The 24837-nt window shown below is 36.4% G+C and overlaps 1 protein-coding gene across 6 annotated transcripts in view; it reads right to left on the reverse strand.

The window, feature by feature from the left end:
• MDGA2 (MAM domain containing glycosylphosphatidylinositol anchor 2) overlaps window positions 1–24837 on the reverse strand; it is a 782115-nt gene that overhangs the window by 84011 nt on the left and 673267 nt on the right. For all 6 annotated transcript variants that reach the window (XM_023624618.2, XM_070275008.1, XM_070275000.1 and 3 more), the window contains one exon: window positions 3865–4013. In XM_023624618.2, the coding sequence (XP_023480386.1) occupies window positions 3865–4013 (149 nt within the window). The remainder of the gene's footprint in view (window positions 1–3864; window positions 4014–24837) is intronic.

Below are 24837 nucleotides of genomic sequence, written 5' to 3' on the forward strand. Positions count from 1 at the left end.
AAATGTATTGCATAATTAAGGCCATGTTTGATATTGAAATGGGAGCTATTTTGCCCTAGATAACCCAGATATTTTATAAATAGAAGAAATTAGTTAGATATATAGACTCAAAATAAAAACATATGACTTTAAAAAACATAATGACTTTAAAATCATAAAATATGTAACATAAATTATTGATCTATTGAAGAAAACTTGTTCTCATAGTCAAAGACATAAATACTAATAATTAGGGAAGAAAATCCGTTTGTTAAACTTATATTGCTTAGGTTACATTCCTAACATTGTTTATTTATCATTCAAGTTGTATTGTTTACATTCAAAAGCTCACTGAGTCGAGATTCTGAGACAGCTTGGGAGATGAAAAAGGCTATTTGCCTGGAATATAACGTCATCATTACAATGATCATCAGATCAGAATTCAAGAGTGATTTTTAAAAATACTGGTATCTGATTGTGTCTTAAAAATAATGTTGACACCTAAATGTACATACCTGAGGAAGAAGGAATCTAAATTTTCTAAGAAAAAATTGAAAAATAGCCTTATTTTATATTAATACGTTTGTTTCCTATTATTAACAGGGAGACATTCTTAAAGGGCGATAGCAATTTCACTGCATCAAGAGCGCTTTTGCCCTGTCATCCTAAACCATGGTGTATAAGGGAGATCTTCAAAAGAAATGCTGTCGCAGAGGCCGTTTTGCATGTGAAGATTTTTCTTGTAACGGTTAAGTGTAGAGAAGATGATGGTGGATACAGAGAAGTGTGCATACATGCCCCTTCTGTTCTTACACTGTATCTGCAAGCACTGCCTTCCTGTTCACACTGGCAGAACCGCACAGGCCATTAATCTTTATTGAGACATCCCCAAAAGATATATCAAAATTTCTGTCCTGTGGCAACACACAGTATCTGAGTGAAATTATGAGAATTATAAAAAACATCCTAGGAAAAAATAACACTTATTTCTAAATATAAAGGAAAATCCTAAGAACAAAGAAGCCCAGTAAAGAACGCCATGGCAAGTAAAGAGTTAACTTCAAAAATTGTCTAAGAGAAAGGGCTTGTCTTCTGGACCACGCTTGAGAACACCAGAAATAGGCTTTCCTCTAGTGGACAGCATGAATCTCACAAACTTGCGAACAACAGTATTAGCTGCAGACTCACTGATCCGATCAACAAGGCTTTAAACTAAGACTCAGAGTGGAAGAGAAAAATGCGAATCAGTGAAATGGATATTATGGAGGATAATAGGTTTGAAGCAAAAGTAAGCCATAGTGAAAAAAAGTCTAGGAATTATTTTGTGAAACTCATGGCTTGGAATAATAGTGAAGCCTAGGATACACAGTGTACTAAATAAAGCTAAAATAAAAATAGTAGACATTTTAAGTTCTTAACGTGCCCTCTTTTGAAACACAATCCTGGCAGAGGAGTGTAAGGACTGCCACAGCTGTTTGTGCCAGGAGTGCCCTGCACGAGCGAACATGACCTGTGAGACAAGGAGGGGGCATCTTTCCCTCCACGCTTCACGTGCCCAATAGGGATCACCATCTTCAATTTATAGGGTTGGAACCTCAGCTTAGCGACCTTCAGAAACCTGCTCAGGGTTCCATAGCTAAAAAATTATAAGGTTAGATTGGCTAGAATGGGAAGGCAGATGCGTCTGGACTTCATAATTTTGCAAAACATAGTAAGGGGAGATGGATACACAGATATCTAATTTATTCTAAAGTAGCAGAGTAGGGGGAAATTATCTCACTAATTTGTTGACGAGGAACAACACAGCATCTGGGAACCCGTGTCAACACCTATCAGGGAGTTCTAGACTCATTTTATGATCAAGAAATGTAAAGACAGGAATTTAGAGAAGATGCTCATGTTAGGAAAGGAAAATCAAAAAAGAGACACTGTTGGTGGAAAATAGCATAGGAATCCTAGCAAAAAATATTACAGAAGGTAGTTTATTAATAGTGGGTCCCAGATATGGACAAGAAGGAAGGGCTTTAATCAGTTGGATCCCTCTCAGGGGGAAGACTAATTCTGCTGGAATCTGCTGAGTTCGGGGGAGCCCTCCAATGGTGACCACTTTTTGTTCAATTTGACTTATGGCGAAGGTGACCTGCATACACAATGGAGACACTGGGAACAAAGGTTTTGAGGAACCCTGGAGGAAAGGAGGGGAATGATGAGCGGAGCTGGGTAAACTCCGCAGACTTGAAATAGACAGCCCTTCGGCACACAGGGAGCAATGGGCAGTCACCCAGACAGTTGAAGAAAATACAACAGAGGAAGAAAGTGAGAAACTAAAGATGACAATCTGACTCTACCATCGCAAATAAACTATATCCAGAAAAAAGGAAAAGACAGCTAAAGAAAATAGTTTAATTTTACAGATAGCAATTTGGGATTAGGTTCTTATCTTTTTTTAAAAAAAACACAGATAATAAAAGATGAATGTGAATGACAAAATCAGGTGTAAGGACTTGGAAAATGAGTGTGGGGTGTCTAAAGTCAACAATGCTCTACGATGTTCCAAACATGAAAGGTCTAAAAACTTAGCTGTGTTAACAAAAGCAAAGGAAGGGATAATCCCACCAGCTGAGGGAGAAAGAGCTGCTCCGCTCCCTTTGTTTATGTCTTCTCTATCAAGGAAAACTGTCATCAAATTAGAACAAGCAGAACAAACAATTTTGATATGAATTTGGAATTTACTCAGACTTACGTAGGGACCAAAGTAAATGAGGGAGAATAAGAGAGAAATTTTCTGAGTGATCCCCTGCTGTCTGCTCTAGCAGTGACCTGTGAACACTCAGACAAGGAAGCAGGGACATCAAATGCAGGAAGTATTTGCTAGGAAAAGATTTTTTTAATAGGTTATTAGACCTGTAGGATAAGAACATTCAACTCACAATGGATCTTAATTTGAATGACATATCTTATACAGTCTTTTATTAGAACTCTGTGAACAAGATAGGAAAACACTGGTTTTACGATAGTACAACTGAACAGATTGCGGATGATTGATCAGTTGTTCTTCAAGAAAATTCTGTCCTTTTTACTGTCCAAATTCAAAATGCTATTTTGTGATTTAGTTAAGGAAGTGAAAAGCACACTTGACAAATCTGTGGATAATACAAAGTTGTGAGGGAGTGCTAATAGATTATGTAGTAATCAAATAAATCTTCAAAAATGTTTTGTTTGGCTCAAACAGTCACCACAGAAAACAAACTACCTAACAGGAAACAATGTAAAGACCAACATATAAATTTCAAAAATATCACTTATATCAACAAAGGATAACTGAGTTTAACAGTAGTTCATCTGAAGAAGACACAGTGTGTTCACATAATCCATGATCTTCAGCCACCTTAGGAAAATAGCGTACTTGATTGCTTCTTCTCGTTTTACTAAAATATTTCTATTCTTCAGATACATTAAATTAACTTTTAAAACATCCTGTGTAAGTTGGAACCCCTTAGAGTAGAAATATGCAAGACTTCTAGCTCCTTAGGACATAAGACAAAGAATTACGCAGTATAGGTAAGTGTGAGCACATCTTAAATAAGTTTCTTTCACAGTAATTATATACCATGCAATTTCTACAGCATATATAGTGATAAAGGATTTCAGAAGGCTCAAAGGATGTCACTTCAATATATCTGCTGTCCTAGTGGAAAATACATAAGTTAATTTCAAAGATTTGTAAATAATTTGGAACAGTTCTGTGTAGAGTAATATTATCTTTGATATAGGAAAGAATATTCTGGAATTCATGTAAATGATTACAAAGTTATACCAACAAATCATAGCAACAAGGTCTGCACAGAGGATCACAAAAAAAAAGACGCCGATTAATTTTCTCACCTGCCTAATACCCAACCGGTATGCAACAATCCGGTCTACTGCCTCGGGATTCATTTGTGTCCACTGCAGACTGTAGGAATAAACTCGGTGTCTGTTCTGCCACACAGGGTTGTAGGTATCGTAATAGAATTCCGGAGCATAGGCCTTTCCTAAAAACAGAAAGAGTACTTAAATTTGAATGATGCCATATTACAGTTAACATATTTATTCTTTTTGGACCTTTTACCACTTTCTACTATGTGTTCCATAAGTAACTCGTGTATTTGAAAAGTCACTTTATAAAAATCTAAAGAATTTTCTTGAGAATTTTGAGAATAGATGCAAGAGGACTTCCTGGTTGACTGGATGAGCAGTGTGAGAGGAAGAGAAGAACCGACGATGACACAAATTTTTTGGCCTAAGCAGTTGGAAGAACGGAGTTTCCATCCACTAACATGAAAGCTATGGGAGGATGAAATGTGGGAGGGGGGGAGACCAGGAAGTTATTTTTGAAGACTTTGAATGATCTAAATGGAGACATCAAGTGGGATGGACTAGTCTAGAACTCAGAAGAGGCCAGGGTTGGAGATAGAATTTTGCTAATCCGAGGCATATAGACCAATTTTAAATTTAAAGCCATGAAACTGATGAGCTCACTAAGGGAGTGTGAGTAGATAGAGAAGAAGACTAAAGCCTGACTCCCGGGGAATCCAAGGTTGAGAGAGATGGGAGGAGACAGGAACCTCCACAAAGGCCTGAGATGAACAATCAGGAGGAAAATCAAGCCTGGAACATCCTAGAAGTCAAAAGAAGTATATCAACAAGTGTATGATCAATCTGTCAAAAAGAAAAATCAGTAAAAATGAATATCTGTGTCTATGTTATCTGTGTCTTTGGTCAATAAATCTGAAATTAACCAAAAAAAACCTTAACAATAACGCAAGAACTTTGGTCAATAACAAAAAAGCTTTTATTTAGATTTTAAGGGCATGTGAAGTGAATATAGCATATACAACATATATAAACCATCTCAGTTTTGTTTTTAATTGCCAAATTGAAAGGTGCACAGACCACTTGGAATTATGGATCCAAGTTCCTGATATTCTGAAATATAGATTTTTTCAGACCTTTCATTTATTTTTCAAAAATAAATAAATATATTTATTTATCGAAATGACAGTATTTAGAGAGAGCCTATTAAACGCCACGTAGCGTACGAGGTAGGCGTTGGGGAGACAGTGAATGAGGAGCTATGCTTCTGTCCTCACAGAAATTGCTTACATTTTCTTTCTCAACTTTTTGAATAGCTTTGAAATTCTTACTGGGTAATGAGTTAATAAGTTGTACATTTATCAGTCCTCATTCAACATCTGTTTTCTGTTTTTTCTTTTTCTAAAAATTAGATTAAATATTAAATGTCCTGCTGGGTGTTTTTTCCGGGGTCCCTGTATGCAGGAACTTCTCTTACCTGGTTTTGCATATTCTTTTTTTTGTCCTCTGCTTTTTCTCCCCAAGTCCCCTGAGTACATAGTTGTATATTTTAGTTGTGGGTCCTTCTAGTTGTGGCATGTGGGATGCTGCCTCAACGTGGCCTGATGAGCTGTGCCATGTCCATGCCCAGGATCTGAACCAGCAAAATCCTGGGCCGCAGAAGCAGAGGGCTCAAACTTAACCACTCTGCCATGGGGCCGGCCCCTGGTTTTGCATATTCTTAATCATTAGTTATCTATGAGGTTGCAGAAGAGTTGATTCATAACAACTTATAATAATTTTTAGATAGTTAAAGGGTGGATTTTGAACACTAAGAATGAAAGTGATGGTCTCTATTCCCCTGGAGAGGTTCATCAGGAAAAAATAATGTCAGATGAACTGAACTTAATTTTTGACAAGTTTACCAATAAAATCAAATACAATAGTCCCCCCTTATTTGTGAGGGATATGTTGTAAGACCCCCAGGGGGTGCCTGAAACCGTGGACAGTACTGAACCCTATAGTCACTAGGTTTTTTCCTGTACATTCATACCTATGATAAAGTTTAGTTTATAAATTAGTCATAGTATGAGATTAACGACTGATAAGAAAATAGAATAATTATAACAATAAACTGTAACAAAATTTACTGTAGATCCTAGCAACCTCAGCATGCGATTTTTTTCTTTCCTTATTCAGTTGAGAACTTTCACCTTTTCACTTAAAGGAAGCACTTCATGGCTTCTCTTTGGCATGTCCAAATTTCCAGCATCACTACCCTTGCACTTTGGGGCCATTATTAAGTAAAATAAGCATTACTTGAACACAAGCACTGCCATACTGGACAGTCGATCTGATAACCCAGAGGGCTACTAAGTGACCAAGGAGTGGAGAGCATGTACAGTGTGGATCCGCTGGGCAAAGGGATGACTCACTTCCACGACGGGGAGAGATTTCATTACAGCAGCTCAGAATGGCTTGCAATTTAAAACTTATAAACTGTTTATTTCTGGAATTTTCCATTTAATATTTTCAGACGTGGTTGACTGGTTGACTCCGGGTAACTGAAACTGTGAAAAGTAAAGCTGCCAATATGGGGGGGTGCTACTGTATGTTGAATTAAATATCTGAATTTCAGTAACACTTGGAAAAGTCTCCGGCATTAACATGTGTGCATTAAAGGAAAATTCTGTGTGAATAATCATTCAGTTGAACTGAAAATATATTATCAACTCTATACAAAGAATTTTGCCTAGAAGGAGGTCTCCAGAAATGAGCCATCGTGCTCATTTTATTACTTTTTATCTTGTATGATATTTTGCTCATCACTAAATGATGGTACACATTCATACTCACAACACTTAAGAGCAAAATCTAGATGAGAGCAAAACAGTATACTGAATGAAGAAATCAACACCTGACACATCATTGACAACTGGTATTGGAGACTAAATTTCCCAAGAAGTTATTGAGGAGGTGAATTTAGAGATCGCCTAGATAAATAGCTAGGGTTTTTGGTGAAAAATAAGCTTCCAAAACCTATAAATGAACGAATGAGCTGCTTAAGTGAGTAACGTAAACCTAGAGTGTTTTCCTTAGAGAGTAGGGTCTAGATTGAATTGAGGAGGTAAGACTCTCAGTGGGTTTTTTTGGGGGGTGGGGGTCCTTTGTGAACCAAAGGTGAAATACAAGGGATATTAGATTTAGTTCTAAGCATCACTTTTTTTCATAAGAAGAAAGATGCATTCAAATAGAAACAAGGAGAAAATAGAACCACAACCAGAAGACAGTTGGCATGGAAAAGAAAAAAAAAAGACTCTCAAAAGTCAGCAAAGGGAGTTTACTAAGAGTTGAGACTATTTACAGAGAAAGAAAATCAGACTACATTTTAGCAGACCTATGAAATAAGGTGAATACCAGCGAGTGGCTCTTAAAAGGATACATACTTTGACTTAGAACTGTTCTACCAATCCTCTCTGAATATGGAGTGGCAGACCCCAACAGACTATGATTTTCCCTTCACTGGAGGTAATTAGTCAATACCGAATAACCATTTAGCAGGGCTGAGATGGGCGACTGTCCACAAGGTGGCCATTAAGGTGCCACTCAGTCTCGAATCTACAGAGTGCTATGAAACATTTGCCTGCTGTTTATCGCATCACTTCAATTGTTCTAAGCATACTTATTTATAAATTCCATTTCATGCTTCTATTATTTGTAGTCTAATCTTGCTTTTTGTTGACTGCCAAGAGAGCAAGTGGCTACATGTCATAAATGCAAACTGCTATAATTCTAGGACTAATTGTTTATCTAAATAAAACTTTCAAGGTTATTGAAGTAGTTTGACCCTGAGGTTAAAAAAAAATCCTCATGATCTTGTAAATAGTATGAATTTGTTTAATAAGATCTATTTTCAGTGTTGGAAAAATTAAGTTTCAATCTAACAATCATTTAAATATTCCAAACAGATTGTTTTGATGTAAAATTCTATCATCAATTTTATATTTAATTGCCGACTATTCAAAGGCTTTCCAATGATGTTTTAAATACTTTATTTTGTCCACATTGATATATCTGCATTACATATGTGACTACATGTGATAATTTTTATGGAATCTTAGATTAGAAAATAATTGAGAGATGATCTATTCTAATGTCTTATGTGACAGATAAAGAAATTTAGAGACAGAAAAACAATAGAGATGATAAATGGAAGTTGATATAGGTAAATAATCAAATACAACAGGACACTACAAATTTTGACTTTGATTCATGAAATTAAAGAAAAATAGAGAAAGTTTATTTTAGTTGAATAATTGCACCACCTTAGAAGTAAAAGTGGAAAAAATGTTTTATATGGTGCATAAATAATACTGATTAGTTATAAATAATTACTGATAAAAATAATTTTGAGTAGTTATAGTTAAATATAGATATGCTCGCTTATGTCTCAGAGCATACTCTGTACTAAACTTCTTTTGGATAAACTTTACTTTCTGATTTCATTTGAGAAATGTATCTTAAAAGTAAAAAAAAAAAAACCCAAAATTTCTCCTCTGATTTCAGAGGAAATCATATTTAATGTTTATACATTCATTTTCTAAGATGCACGCAGTCATATCAAGGAAATATCCTTATAACAATCTTAGCCTCTGACAATCAAACATGACATCTGCTGGTTGAACAGGGAAAGAATTCATAATATTTTTTTCTTTTTCATCCTCTAGGCCATTTTTTCCTCCTTCCACCAAGCAGACCAAGAAAATTTTCTTTCTCTTTCATATTCTAGCTTTATTTCTATGCCAAAATTGTTCCAGTTTGAATCTCATTAGACTAACTCACCTAGAACTATGTTTATCTAAACTGACAGATAAGTTTTAGATACATTATGTATGATTATATACAGATCTTTGATTTTGAAATATTTTTAAGTTATATATAGAGAAGAAATTTAATGGTTCAAAATTTTAAGCAGAATCTATATAAAAGTACATTTACTCTATTTTGCAAATAACTTTTGAAAAGTGATTAAATTGAGGTTTCAAAACAAGATTTTACGCATAAAGCTCAAAGTAAAAGAGACAATAAGAAGCTATGACATGTCTCTTTCCTAATCTAAAAATGTTAGATTAAAGTATAATAAAAATCCTTTTTAGATGCATACCTAAGCTTGCAAGCAAGAAAGGGAATTATTCTTCATGGGTCAAAAAAAAAAAGAAAAAAAGAACTGAAAACCAGACATCAAATAAGAGTTTAGGGAGAAAAGGAGTATGGTTGGTCTTTGTACCCTTGGGAGCTAGAATTTTAGGCCCATAGGAGATGAGTTTAATGGGCCAGCACAAGATGGGAAGCTGGAAATGAAGCCACCACATATGATCAAGATCAGTAAAAACAGCAATCTCAGACATAGGGTAGACTAGAAAAAAAACGCCCCTCTCCAGCATAGGGAGATGAAAAAATATTTACATTAACAAAAAGTCATCCTTGGCTTGTCAAACCACTGGAGTGCTTGAGTAGATCCCACATCAAGTTGTTCTTGAAAGACATGTTCGCAACTAGACTGCAGAGAATTTCTCCAAATCAAATCTCAATGAATACAAATTCAAAATACATTACTATCACACAAGAAAACGTTCCACTGTGAGTGACTAAGAAGGCCAATACATAGCAGGTTAGGCTACAGGTCATAGAAACATGAAATGGAATTTATAAGTAAGTATGCTTAAACCAACTGAGGAAATCCAATAGAGAACAGTAAACAAACACTATGGGACATTCTCTGAAAGAATAATTGACGCTCTCAATCGGGACCAGGGGTAGGCTTCATGGGGGACACATCTGACATCTTTATCGATCTTAAAGGAAAGGAAATTCCTCAGACAGACAATGGTGGCTCACGGAGGGATAAGGAAGAGAAGAAATAAAGCATGGCCTTAGGTGGAGAAAAATGAATATATTATAAATAATATTCTAGAACTACTAAAGGACCTACTATGGCTGTAACATGCTGTGCAAATCTTTCCAACCAAACTGTGCCCCTTTGAAGAACAGGGATAGTCTCAGCAGCTTTTGCTACACTGGCCGACACAACACACGTGCTTGGATAAGGCGGGAAGAAAAGGTCAGTGTGAAGTTCTGAACTGCCTTGTTTGCTGTGATAAGATGTTTGATATTTACCCTGTAGTCCGCTTAGCCTCCAACTATTTTAACGCGTACAGACTTAAGTGGGAGAAAAGATTTTATAGTGAGTCTACTGGTTTTCATTTCCCAGTGGGAAAGGAACTCAGTGATATCAAAGAATTGAATGAGAACTAAATTAACAATCAAAGTGATAATAATAAAGGGATTTCACAAAAATACATTTGCAAAGTACAAAAAAACAAAAGAATTCAAAACTTTTCAAATGTGAATTTACTAGTAGGAGAAGAATAGCTACAGATATCTATGACAAACTTAAACACTAGGGATGCACTGATTAAAAAAAAAAAATGACTTCTAAAACTCACAGGAATCACAGCTCTGGCTGTGCGCACTTTTAGTGCAGCTAACCGACACTGTCAAGCACTTTTGGGGTCAGGGTCATCTTGCATTTAGACACACAGACTGGCTGAGGCAGCAGGTGACTCATTACTATCTACTAGATATAATACACAATAAAAATCTATACAGCTCTCTGTCATTCCTCTACAGGGCAGAAGAAAGAAGATGCCATTGCTAGAACCATAATTACTTTCTCTTCAAACTAATGAATTTTGAGTCATATTAAAAAGAAAAGAAAAGAAATGCTTCTACAGAAATGGGGATTTTTTTAAAGTTTTTAATCAGGAATATGGCATAAATTCCCTTTATATTTTACAACTATAACTAGTGGGAAAGAAGAGAATGGATTGGATAAATGAGAAACCTTTGCCAGGAGACCAGTAAGAGGATACTGTCTCCAAAAAAAGATGTGATTTGGGAAGTGAACAAAGGTTGATTAGTTCAAAAATCATGACAGATAAACAACCAATCAGCACTTGTCCTCTGCTGGGTCCTGTGGGTGGACGCCTACATCTTCCATGTTCAGAGACGGACCGGACACAAGAGTCTCTAACTGAGGTGGAAACGACTTTATACATCTCATCCTGAAGAGGAGTGAAGCATGACATGACCTCTTGGGGTCCTATTCTCCTGAAAGCTTACTGTTTTGATTCAAAGCCATGTCATGAAAGTAGGGGCATAAGGAGTATTTTGAGGACAAAAAAGGTTTAATTCTGTTAAGTCAAAGGAAAATGTTTTAAAAGGAATGAATGTACTCATCTGTGTTACCTACACTTGGTATTTAGTTTTCTGTTTTTAGTATCAGGCCTTATCTCAATAAAAGTACGTAATAAAGGAATTATTACTGAACTGATGGAGTCGACCTATTCTCATTTGACTAGAAAGGTGATAAATTAATATGAAGAAGAAATGGAAAAGATATCAGTAATACTTAACAAAAAAACTATTGTATCTGATGAAGAACAATTTATCTTAGAAATAAGGTTGATTTTGCAGCAGCAATCAAACTGAATGTCATTAAGAGTTTATTCAACAGAGATAAGTTGTCAATAAGTGTGCAGGAAACAGAAACCTAACAACTAAATTATACAGCTTCCAAGTCAATGACAACATCTTACAGTTAATGATTATTTAGAGTTTGTAAACAAAAAGTTACAAGATGTGTTACAATTGATAACCCAACTAAATCATTTAGGTGAAATGCCTTTGTACTTGAGACAGCTAAGTGTTTATTCATACTTTGCATTCTCATTTAAAGACAAACAATATGTTTTCAAATGACCAGTCATTGTTATGACACTATTTTTAAATTGCCACATAATTGGTTTTGTTCACTCCTGATGTGGATTCAGTTTCATCTGCTGGAGACAGAGCTGTGAATATCACACTGAGGCAGACTGCCCAGTGACCGCACTTGAGTACTCAAGACCTTCCTTGGAACTTACAGCCCTGGAGAGGAGAGTAGGTTTATTGACTGGCTAACTAATAAAATTATTGACAACATTGTCAGTCTTTAAAAATCTCTGAGCTCTCCATAGAAAGCTTTAAAATTTGTCCAAGCATAAGGTATAGTTGCTTTGGTTACATTATGATTTCTTTCATCGGTTATGCCTTTTCAAAATAAAACTGCTAAAGAAATAGGTTTCTCACTCTTCAAAAATGGTTTATAGAAAACAGTCTGTACTATAGTTAGTGCTCCTATTTTCTACCTGGAAAAACTAAAAAAAATAAATTTTAGCATCATTTAAAAAAATCTAGGGGCCACCCCGGTGGCGCAGTGGTTAAGTTCATGGTTAAGTTCGCCTTTGGCAACCTGGGGTTCGCCAGTTCAGATCCCGGGTGCGGACACGGCAACGCTTGGCACACCATGCTGTGGTAGGCGTCCCACATAGAAAGCGGAGGAAGATGGGCACGGATGTTAGCTCAGGGCCAGTCTTCCTCAGCAAAAAGAGGAGGATTGGCAGATGTTAGCTTAGGGCTAATCTTCCTCAAAAAAAAAAAAAATCCAGTCATTAGAACAATATTTTCAACAAATATATGGTCATGAGTTTACTTTATGAATTGATAAAGTCCTAATAATATTTATAAAGCATCTTTTGAAGGAGATACAGTAGAACGTGGGAACAAGCCTTATAGCATTTACAGCTAAGTTCCTTTATATCAGGAAACCTTGTGCGCTCATCTTTGCGTCTTTTCTCTTTTGCACTTGCAGAGTCATCGTCTACACCGTCTACTGTTTGTTTCACTTACAGTTTATTCCAATAATGTCTCATTTCACCCCTCACTTCACAGCAACAGGAGACTTCTAACTCAGTGTTTGTTGCATGAATGAATCAGTGAATGTTTCTTCTGACTGCATTTCTCCTGCCTACGCTCTAGTGACTCAGTGGGTCAATGGCTGAAAGTTTCTAAAACTCTAGTTTTATCCTCACACTTCTTGACCTCTTACACCGAAATGCTTTCCTCATGTAATTTCTATCTGCTTCTCAATTCGTATCCATCATCTGGTACTCAAATCATGACTATCTTTCCTTTCATTAATTACTCCTGCTTCGCTCATAATCATTTATAGTATAATACTTTGCATTTAATTAGGAAAACACATTGTAATGCTGTACCAACGTATAAGAATTCCTGAAAACATTTTCTGTAGGATCATTTTTCTTTCTCTGGTCAGAGGCCCTGTCCCAGACTTGGACATCATATAATTGGGGCCAGGAGAAGAGACTGAGCAATGTAAAGCAACCACAGCTTCTTTGTTTTAGAATAATCCTAAGGTTTCCCTTCTCACCTGCATAAACATTTTTAAAAAATCAGCATTGTGGTATTATAAATAGTATCTTCAAATAAAACCATTTTAATTTAATTGTAGCCATGAAATAAATTTAATGCTACCAGCCAAGAATAGCCTTCCTTGGGCCTTCCTATGGTTTTCATGTTAGCCCACCGATGAAATATTTAGGATGACTTTTGCAAAGAGAAAATAAAATGGGATCATTACTGTAAAGTTAATATCATATTACATGTTTTTGTTTCTGATTGTAGTTTAAAAACCTTATTTAGAGAGCTTTGATAAGGTCATGTTAACACAAATATTTCTACTCTAGGGAAGAAAGGTTAATTTTTTTTTTCTTTTTACAGTTTGCTCAATAATTTAACTTCACTTGAATATAACATGCTATCATATAATTCAATTTTCCTTTACATATACTTAAATGATTGGCTATTTAGAGGAAATATGTTTATAGAAATATCTACTTGGGAAACTATTTCACCATAATGAGTTCAAAGTGTCCAAATTAAAACATATTTCTTCAATATTTGCAATGTGGAATGAACACCAGGCCCAATTTTATAAATTCCCCTAAGACCATCTTCGTGTATTAATAATTTAGCCTTTTCCTTTCCTAATCTCTAGGAAGGCAGAGGCCATTCAAATAAAGCTTAGGAAGATGGTCTCCAGGCCTGTTTGCAAAGAGGCAGAAACTACGAAAATGATGATCAGATGCAAAACCTGTAATTTACCAAGAATCCTGCTATTGGCTATTAGGAAACATATCACTCAGACTGAAATAGGTAGGCAACCAAGTCAGGTTTTCAGAAATAATATGGCTGAGTAATTACTTCTTGTAAAAAAAGGGTCTGTTTTACCAAACCACTAAATGCTGAAGCCGCACAGATTCACAGCACCTGGAAGCTACCGTGATTTGTCTCCCGTTGAAACGATTCTCCCCCGATTGAAGACACTTCTCAGAAGAATTCATGATTTCATTAGAGCAGGGATCTGCCTTATACGTCAAGATTCTTTATTAATATAATAAAGAATTAATGAATATAGTGTATCAGCAAATAATAATAATAATAATAGAATCATTTTGTAAGTAGTCTTTCAATTAGGTTTTCTGGTTCTCAAAAACAACAATTATTTTATGAAGTTAGCTGGATTAAAAGATATCTCTGGAGATCCAGATGGATCAAATATATAATTTACTCTCTCTAAATTATTTCATAGAGTCTATATCAAATACTATCATAGCACTGGGGAAAGAGTGAGCATTCTACAAACATTAATCTCCCACGGCACCTTGCCCACAAAAAAATAAGGAAAGCAGAGAAAGTAGAATAAGACTCTGTAGGAAGAGTTCCACAGTTGGTTTCACTGTTATTCTTTAGAAGCACAGGAACTTGAAGCAATTTTAAAACTAAACTAGACAAATTTATGTGATTTCCACTTATTTTCTTTAAACTTTAATGAAGCAATATTTCAACACAACCAAGTCACTTCTGACCTCTTTTGGCATCAGACTAGGAAAGAAAATATTTACACGAAATAGTTATTGGTTTATGCACCAAATATATATAGTTGTCTTGGGTAATGTAAAATAAATGTATGCATTTACCGTGTAACATTTCAACGTAAATGAGTAACTCTTTCACTCTGAAACCCTGAATGTATTTTGCCAAAAATGACACAAAATATGAATAATATGAGATTTCTTTTTTTTCAAAATAGCCTTAGATTAGGATCTGGTCCTAAATTTTTAAAAGATGATTTGGATTTGAGGAAACAATTAGCTTTCACATTTGGCTTATAAATAGGAAATTAATAAGGGTTTAGAGAATGTTTGGAAATAAAAACTATAAATCCATTGATATTTTACTTGGAAGTATCTAACTAAGTGTTATGTGGATAAAAATGACATGTTCTATAGAAAAGTAATCTGGAGAGCTCCACTAGGAATAAAGATGGTTGACTACTGGTGGAAGCAAAACTTGTATGAAGAAAAAGAAGGAAAGACAGCTTTTTAATTCTGCACTTCAGTATCCCTCTGTACATCACAGAGCTTGCCCAAGGACCTTCGCTCCCCACTACCGTATCAAGTGTGTGAGACACATACCACAATTATATGGTTGGGATTTAAAAGTTATTCCATTATAATTTACCACTACACCATGGACTCGTGGAGCAAGACAAATCTTGAGGGATGAAAACTATGTCTCAAACTAATACGTGACTTTACAGTTTATGAAATATTTTCTCAAACATTAACTTATTTTAGTCGTCACAGAGGTTGAGAAGGGCAAATATGCAGAGGGATATTCCTTGGCTTGAACTGCAAATCTTGAAAGTTAATAAGGACATCATAGCAACTGAACTAACGCAGACGACTGTCCTTGTCTGGTCTGCACATCACAGGACGATTTTGAGGGAAGGAAGAGACATTACACTATTCACCTAAGTATACAAAGGACGCTGGCTTTCAACCTGAGAGGGTCCGATCCCTACCTTCCTGGCTGTAGAGTATTCAGGAACGTTAGGATAAACTGAAATTATTAGAAGTCTCTCTTTTTGGAAATATTGCAGCAAATACTCCCAAGGCAGAGAGAATACAAACTCTCTTTACTCATTTTATATTGAAAAATTCATTACTACATGGTACCTGTCAATCCTCAGTCCGGTAGGGGAATACAAGTTCAAGGGAGCTATCTGCAGGGCTACATTGCCTACATCACGATGATGGCTCCAGCTTGACTTTGTGGTGTCTTTTGCTTGTTTGTAGAGATCCATAGGCTGCCCTTCCAGAGTTAGGCCACTTCTTTCACATATGGCAACCACGTTTGTGAACGAGCCAACTCTAGATTATGTCTGCGTGTGGTGGCATGGGAAGCCCGAAACATAATTGGGATTGCAGAGGAAATTCCATAGATGTCATTAAATTTCACAACACAGAAGCAGATAGAAACAGAAAAGGATTGAACATACATGGTGTCCAATCCTGGGCTAAGTACGCATCTCCTCTTTTGTAGTGAGTGCATCCTTGTTCACAAAGCTCCCGTCCTGCAGTCACAGTGAGTCCATCCTTGCTCTCTGACCAGTTCCATTTCCCCTGGCTCCCTACACACCCCACACACCCTAAGAAATACTGCTAGAGGATCAAATCACTGGAGTATCTAGCAACCATTTATTTAAAAGCTCAATTGCTAATTCTTGTGTGGTCCAGAAAGGATGCAGAAATACTATCTGCATTCCCTTTATATATACAAGCGAGTATTTATGAGCCGATATAAGGAATAACCAAAACCCCTGCTTCTTTACTAGGGTCTGTATTTTTATAAGCCTCCAAAACATTTCCCTCACTTTTTATGGGATTTCTCAAAGGACTTTCCACATGGAATCCAAAAGCCAGTGACTTCAGGCTTTCCTGTCCCTTCCTTCTTACTTCAGCTTCGATCAAAGAGACAGTCAGAGACCAGGCAACACACCTTTCCCTTGAGGTTGTGTACAGGGTGGGGAAATTTTATATGAATCTGAATTAACGTACTGGAACAGTCTGTGAAAAAAATACCAATGACAAGATCTGAAATAGAGTATATAGAAACAGGGGGAAAATCACACAGACAATGTAGTAGTAGAGATTCAATTTATTTTTGTTCGGTCTTACAATATCAGACACAGAAGGAGTTTTCTTTTCTCTTCATATACCACAAATACATCTGTGTAGATGGATAAATTCTCGTGAAACGTTTTCCACTGTGGTTGTCCTGTTCCTGACTTTGTAAGCTTGCTTCCAGTGTTCTACCTGCTCACAGAAAATATTCTAATTGCGGCTTCTAAAGCATTAGGAGAAATCTTAATCTAGGAAATAAAATAGTTCCTTCCAGGCTTCAGGAAGAATTGATGCTTGACCTCTCTCAGACAAAAATAAAACTTTTTAAGGCACTTTTTGTTGCTAGTTTTTGCTATCTGTCAAGCACCAGCTAATCAACTCGCATACATTATGTTTTTTAACATTCCCAGTCCTCTGCAGGATGAGAATATTCTTATCAATTTCCTTTTATGAAAGATGAAAGTGAAGATTAGAAATCTTCAACTTACCCTACAATTAGCAAGTAACAAAGCCATCTTCTGAACCCACGCTGGCCAAAGTCCTCTGCTCTCTGAATCCGACCTCTTTCACATGGTTGCTCTCTGTCGCAGGAGCCAGGCGAAGGGGTGAGGGGCTGAAATGTAGGCTCTATTCCTCTTGCAACCACCTGTGCCCTGGTGTAGGAGCTACATCTGCTTCAAGAAAGGGGTACTTTTTTCCTAATTCACGTGCAAATACAGTACAGGCTAGTGGATTTCCTGATAAGATGCTTCTTCCATTAATCTAAAAAGGATGCCCTGCTTCCCTATGCTGACCACTGTGAGTACAGAAACTTAAACTACAATTTAATTCAACTTAAATTTACCCCTGGGACTCAAGCAGATTTGCCATATTACATTGTTACCTGAAAGTATTATCTACTCAGGAATTTATAAAGATCAGGATTGGCTAAATCTCTGGAAGTCGAACTACATGTATTTCATTAAACATTTAACTCAGGAATAATGAATATACAATAAGCTGCAAAGAAATGTATTCAGTCTTCCCTAAAGCTATACATTCCCTAAAAACAGTTCCAAAATGTCTAAAAGCCTTGTGTTCATTTAAAGGCCCATTGGTTGGGACGTGTGCATGGAGGGGGAAGAGATGGAGGCGCTGACCCAGTGGCTCTCAGGCTGAGGGAACTGGATATTCAGTGGTGTACTTATAGACCGCATTAACTTCTTGGCAAGCGCCGTTGCTGTGCATGTGGGTGGTCCATTGTGGAATATGAACGTGCTGAACATCATTTAGGCAGGGAGCAAGAGTGTTCCAGTGAGTTGGAGAGGAGCCCAGAAGGTATGCTGTTTATCTTCTAGGAACATTTATTTTCTCCAAAACATATAACTCGAATTAATAAAGTGGATTTAGATGTGAATAAAGGAAACCAGTTATTGAAACTGAATCCCTGTGACTCTCTAAGAATAGCCAAAGGAGCGGTGAATATGACTCCTAGCACGAAAGAAAGATGAGGGCAAGAACAACTTGTCTTATCACATTGCTAAGAAGCACTGGTCTGGATCTGACTCAAAGCAGGAATCGGCCTGCAGTTCAATCCGGAGGCTTCTGGTAACTGTCATCTTGATGAGTGCTTTAGAAACAGACAAAATTCATTAGAATGATGAAAGAAGGTGACTTCTTAAGTGATGCTCACTTAAGCAATGTCAAATTATTAGACTTTGGTGATATCCTCTCGTCTAAAACCGAAGAATAATTTACAAAAAGAAAACCTCTAGTGACTTTCTCAACTTACGGCTCCGTCACAAAATCTCCCCTGAGAAAAGACTACGGATCAGGTTGTGGGCCTCGTCTGTGGAACCTCTCTCTTGACTACTTTAAGTCTGGTTTCTGGCGTGCCTTTGGAACAAGTTTTGCACGGTTCTCATCCCTTAATCATACCCCTTCAGGGCGATGGACAGAGGCCAAGTGCTAAAATAGACACTGAAGAGGTTTGGCAGATGGCTTTGATTCCACTGAACTAAACGTCCTTTGATTCTTTCATCAATTGGTTTTACCACTACCCAATGTCTACTGAAAAATCCAGTGGTAATCAGTGCGAAACAGGCCCTTAAGAAAAGAATAGAAATACTAAACATATAATACTCAAAGGCATATGTGTGCGTTTCTACATTTGAGTTTCTTTGTTTTATTCTTCTCTGGTGTCAGTGAATATTATGAAGGTTCTTTTCTCTCAGGAGAAACTATTTGCGTTCAGACTGCTTCTTATCCTCTACAAACTGGAACTAATGCCTCCTGGAAACAGCATGAGGCAGCAGTGGGAACTAGTTTGGGAATCCTTTGGCCAACCTCATTGTGCTGATCTTTCTTTCTTCCCTCTATTACCCAGCAGAGACAGTCCCACTTACAAAATGATAATCTTCCAAAACCTGGTTCACATAGTTCTGATTTAACATGTATATGTGACCTTTGTTACCAACATATTAGTCATTCTGTATTTTTAATGTAACAGTCACCCTCTCTTAAGGTAAGGGATATAAGTGAGAGAAGATGACAGTGGCTATCACGGGGAGGAGAAATACTGTGAAGACAACCAATCTAGTGTCTCCCTTTAAAGGAAAATAATTCAGAGGTTAGCAGAAGAAAGAGGAAGAAGGGATTCTTGAGGAGAAATTAATTTTAAAAAATTACCTTGAATATGTTAATACAATATGGGTTGGAAAAATTATATATATGAGAACATTAAATAGAACAAATGACATTCATCCTATGAAACACCTTCTATTCTCAACCCTACCTTAATTGGCAAATATCATCCACTTATTCAGTAACGCTTTATTGAGGTATAATTTACACACAATAAAATGCACACATTTTAAGTGATAATTTTGATGAGTTTAGAAATATACACATTTTACTATGTAATCACCACCCCAATCAAGACACAGGAGATTTCCCTCACCGCAGAAAGTTACCTCCTGCTCCTTTGTAACCAATCAGCTCCACCCTCAGCCCCAGCCAAACAAGAAGCCAATTTCTTTAGTAAAGATTAGTTTTGCCTGTTCAGGAAATTCACATAAACGGAATCATAAAGTATGCACTTTCTTTGTCTAGTTCTATTCACTCAACACAGTGTTGCTGAAATCCATCCAACCATCAATAGCATTGTGTGTACCAGTAGTTCTTTCCATTTTTATGACTGAGTAAAACTCTGTTTTATGAGTAGATCAAAGGTTTTTATCTATTTACCTGTTGATGCATATTTGGGTTGTTTCTATCCAGAGGTTGTAACAAGTAAAGCTACTATTAAACTTTGTGCCTGTGTTTGTATAGGCATATTCACCTGATAAGTAGATGTTTAAGTTTATGAGAGACTGATCAGCTATTTTCAAAACAGTAATCCCATGTTACATTCCCAGAAGCAGTGTGTCATAGTTTCAGTTACTCTCTGTCCTCCCCAACACTTGGTATTGTCAGTCTTTTCACCTTTAGCCATTATAATGTGTGCATAGTATTGTCTCATTGTGGTTTAAATTCCATTTCTCTGATAACTAATGTGGGAGACAAGTTTTTATACAATTATTGGTCAATTGTATGCTCTTTTGCACAAGTCTATTCAAGCCTTTTGCCAATTTTTATTTGCACAGTTTGTCTTATTATTGAGTTTTAAGTTATCCATATTCTTTGGATATGAGCCCTTTATCACATTCACATATTTCGAATATTTTCTTCCCTTCTGTGACTTGCCTTTTCATAGATGTCTTAATGATGTCTTCTGAAGAGAAGAAGGGTTGTAGTTTTAATGACATCTGATGTATTTTTTTTTTCAATGAGTGGTGATTTTATTTGTTTACTTTTTAAAATATCTTTGCCATTCCAAATTTGCACAGATTTTCTCCTATGTTTTCTTCTAGAATTTTATAGCTTCAGCTTCTTATATTTACACTTACAATCAACTTTAAATTAATCTTGGGAGTAGTGAGTGGTATTGTTTAAGGTTTATTTTTTAAATATGGATATTCAATTCACAATTTATTCAGAAGACTATCATTTTCCCAATGGATTATGCTGGTGACATTGATCATGTGTTTATCTTTATAGAAAAACCACACTACCTTGATTACTATGGCTTTACAGGAAGCCTTGAAATCAGGCAGTGTAAGTCCTCCAACTCTGTTCTTTATACGCACCCAAACAGATCTAACTATTGTTGGACCTCAGCTTTCCAAATAAAATCTAACGTAAGCTTTTCAATTTTTATGAAAAACAAACAAACAAAAAGTCATGCTGGGAGTTTTGTTAGGATTGCAACAAATCTGTAGATCAATGTGGAGAAAATTGAGCATCAAAACAATACTGATTCTTCCATTCCATGAGCATGGTATATTTCTCCATTTATTTAGGTCTCATTTCATTTTCCTCAGCAATTTTTTGTATTTTTCAGTGTATGTCTTGTGCATATTTTATTAAATTTATCCACATTTTGATGTCATTGGAAATGGCATGTTTTATGTTTCAATTTCAAATTTTTGTGGCTATTGTACAGAAGTATGATTGATTTTACATACTGATTTTGTATCCTATGCTATTGCTAAATTACCATATTAATTCAAGTAGATTAACCTTAAGATTTTTTAGGACTGTCTACAAAAACAACCATATGATCTATAAATAGAAGTAGTTTTACTTCTTCCTTTCCATTTTTTATGCATTTTATTTACTTTTCTTGTGTTATTACAGTGGTAAGGACCTGTAGTATGACATTTCTGACTGGTGAGAATGAGTATTTTTGTCTTGCTCCCAATTTTATAAGGAAAACCCTTGATCAGCATATTATCTACCTTGGTTTAGCATTCCATGGACACATGAAATAATGTATAGTTTAGAACTTTGGGTATAATGATCTATAAATATTAATTAGTTTAATTTTCTTGATAACATAGTTCAGATCTTCTAAAACATTAGTCATTTTCTGGATACATATTCTACCAATTATTCACAGATACATGTTAAAACCTTCACCTATATTTGAATAGTCTATTTCTCCTGGCACTTTTTATTTGTGAGCTTTGAAGCGCTATTATTAGAGAGACACATATTTAAAACCGTTATGTCTTCCATATAAATTATTTTATTATAATTAACTGTCCCTCTTTAACTCATAATTTTTCTATGTTGAAGTCTAGTTTGGCTGATAATAATGCAGCCATGTCAGCTTTCTTATATTTGCTGTTTGCGTGTTATATATTCCTCCATTATTTTCAGTTTAGTCTCATGTTTCTGCATTTAACATATGTTTCTTGCAGACAGCAGTGTATACGTGTAGATAGCCTGCTTTTTAAAAAAATCCAGTCCTATGATTTTTGACAACTAATTGGAGCCTTAAGCTCATTTACATTTAACGTAGTTATTGATATAATTGGGTTAAAGTTTACCATCTTGCTGTTTATTTTATTTGTCCCTTCAGTGGTTTTTTGGATCATTTGTTGCTCTTTTCCTGTGATATTTCGAGTAAATTCAAATACATTTTAGTCCCTTTAATGCACCACTTTTAAAAAAACTTTTTAGAAGTTTCTGTATGGTAAAACTATGCAATTTTAACTTTTGGATTCTATTTAGAGTCAATATTGTATCACATAATATATCACACTTCACCCCAGGCTTCCCTGAGGTCGATATTCACTTCCCACTTCCCACTTCACAAATTTTATACATTTACAACAACATAATTCAAATTAATGCCATCACTTGCGCTATTATTGTGATGTTTTAATTCTACACTTGATCTCAGCCAAAAGGGCGAGAAGCGATATTTTAATTCTAAATATGTTATAAATCCTAACTTGTAATACTATTATTTTGCTTTAAACCAAGAATTGGCAGACTTTTCCTTAAAGGGCTAGATAGCAAATGTTTCGTGCTTATGAGCCATATGGTTGCTGTTACAACCAGTCACCTCTCCTGTTGTAGCATGAAAGCAGCCAGAGACAACACATAAGCAAATGGGGAAGGCTATGTTCTAATTAACCTTTATTTACAAAAATACTTGCCTGGTCCCCAAGCTGTAATTTGCTGACCACTGTTTGTACAGCTGTTTATTAGGGAAATTACAAGAAAAAAAGAAACATCATCTTTTATTTTTCCTCATTTATTTATTGGATCTTATCCTCTTCCTTTCATTTTTTTCCCCAGCTTTATTGAGATATAATTGATATACAAAAACCTGCACATAAGTCATGTATACAATTTGCTAAGTTTGGACATATGGACACCTTGTCTTACCATCACCACAATCTAGGTAATAAACATGTCCATCACCTCCAAAAATTTCCCTGTGTGAGTGTGTGTGTTAAGAGCCCAGAAATAAACTCATTCACATATGGTCAACTGATCTTTGTCGAGGGTGCCAAGAATATATAACGGGGAAAGAATTGTCTCTTCAATAAACGGTGTTGAGCAAACTGGATATTCACATGCAAAAGAATGAAATTGGACCCTTTACACTTTTGCTTCTGTTCTCCGCATGTCTTAAAACTTCACCTCGTATTGGTGTCTCCTATTGCTGTTTTCTGAGAGGGTTCCTAAACTGGATAGTCCAGCCAACCTACTCATTCCTTGGCAGTGTCTATTCTGAATATCTAGTCTAGTCATTTACTTTTTTGTTTCAACAATTACATTTTTTATATCCATTACCACCAAGTCGCTTTTCTTCATTGCTATTTTTTCTTCTTCATATTTCTTATATCATCTCTGCTTTCTTTGAGGATGTTATTTTGTATTATTTAAAATCTTCTTCTGTCCTGACTACTCCTATCTAATGAGGAATACATTATCTTACTTGTTTTCATTCTTTCGCAATAGTTCTGCATATTTTAGTCCTGTGAGCCCCGAAGCGCCTTGTCTGCTGTGGCCCATAGGAGTGAGACAGCCTGAGTCCTGCAGCTGCTCCTCTAGGGAAAGAGAAAAGGGCTTCACGACAGAGATTCTGGTTTCAGCATTAGTTCCATTATTCTCTATCTTCTCATGCCTCTCCTCTTCAGGGATTGATTGTCTCCCTCCAGTATCCTCAGCTTCCAATACCTCAACTGCTCTTGTCCTAGGGTAGCCTGTCTCTTGGGAGTTGTCTGCTTGAAGGGGTGTATGGGGGCAGAGGGAAAGAACAGAAGGACTGCCAGGAGCCAGCCCCACCGGCAGCCCTCATTGCTGCACACTGTCTACCCAGCCAGATTCTGGTTCTCTCTCAATTTTGCCCCTGTTGTTTCCAGTTAGAGTTGCTGCTTTCCTGCCCCATGGTAATGTCAGGTAATAACCCACCCAGAATATATAACAGAAGGGGAAGAAAAACTCACCTACAACACAAAGTCCTCTCTCAGACCCGCCCCAGAATTTGGTTACTGGCTTCTTCTATGCCAGCCTAATAATCTCACCACACTTCTGTCTCCTGACCAGAGCTGAAGTGTGTACTGATTACTGACAACATCTCTATGATCAGCCATCCGCCCTCTTCTTTTTTTTTTTTGTGACATTTTCACTGTTGTGTTTCCAAGATAGAGAGCAAAAAGTGTTAGCTTACCTGTGGCTAAATCTGGAAATCCACCCATCTTATATCTATATGATCATACTGTTTTGCTTTTAAAATACTATCAAATCCATTAGCTTATTTGACACTCTCAAAATTACCTTTCCTAGGAAGCAGATTTATTATCTCCCATTCTACAGATAAAGCAGCTACGGTCACAGAGAGTTAAATGGCTTACACAAGGCTGAACGGTTAGACGATGTTAACATTGTTCAGGCATTGAAGAACCATCTTTATGTAGTTACTGAGAATGAGACAGCCACACCCACAACAAATTAACCAGAAGAGTCCTATCTGGACCAGGAGAGTTTGCATTTTTTGCTCCTGACCATATTTTGATACTGTGATTTTTGACATGGTTGCACTTATTATTGTGACTGGCTGTATTAGACTGCTTGGGCTGCCATCACAAAATACCATAACCTGGGTGCCTTAAACACCAGCAATTTATTTTCTCCCAGTTCCGGAGGCTGGAAGTCCAAGATCAGGGTGCCAGCATAGCCAGTGTCTGGTGAGAGCTCTCTCCTGGACTTGCAGACG

This window comes from Equus caballus, chromosome 1, assembly GCF_041296265.1.
Source record: "Equus caballus isolate H_3958 breed thoroughbred chromosome 1, TB-T2T, whole genome shotgun sequence".
Classification (NCBI taxonomy): Eukaryota; Metazoa; Chordata; class Mammalia; order Perissodactyla; family Equidae; genus Equus; species Equus caballus.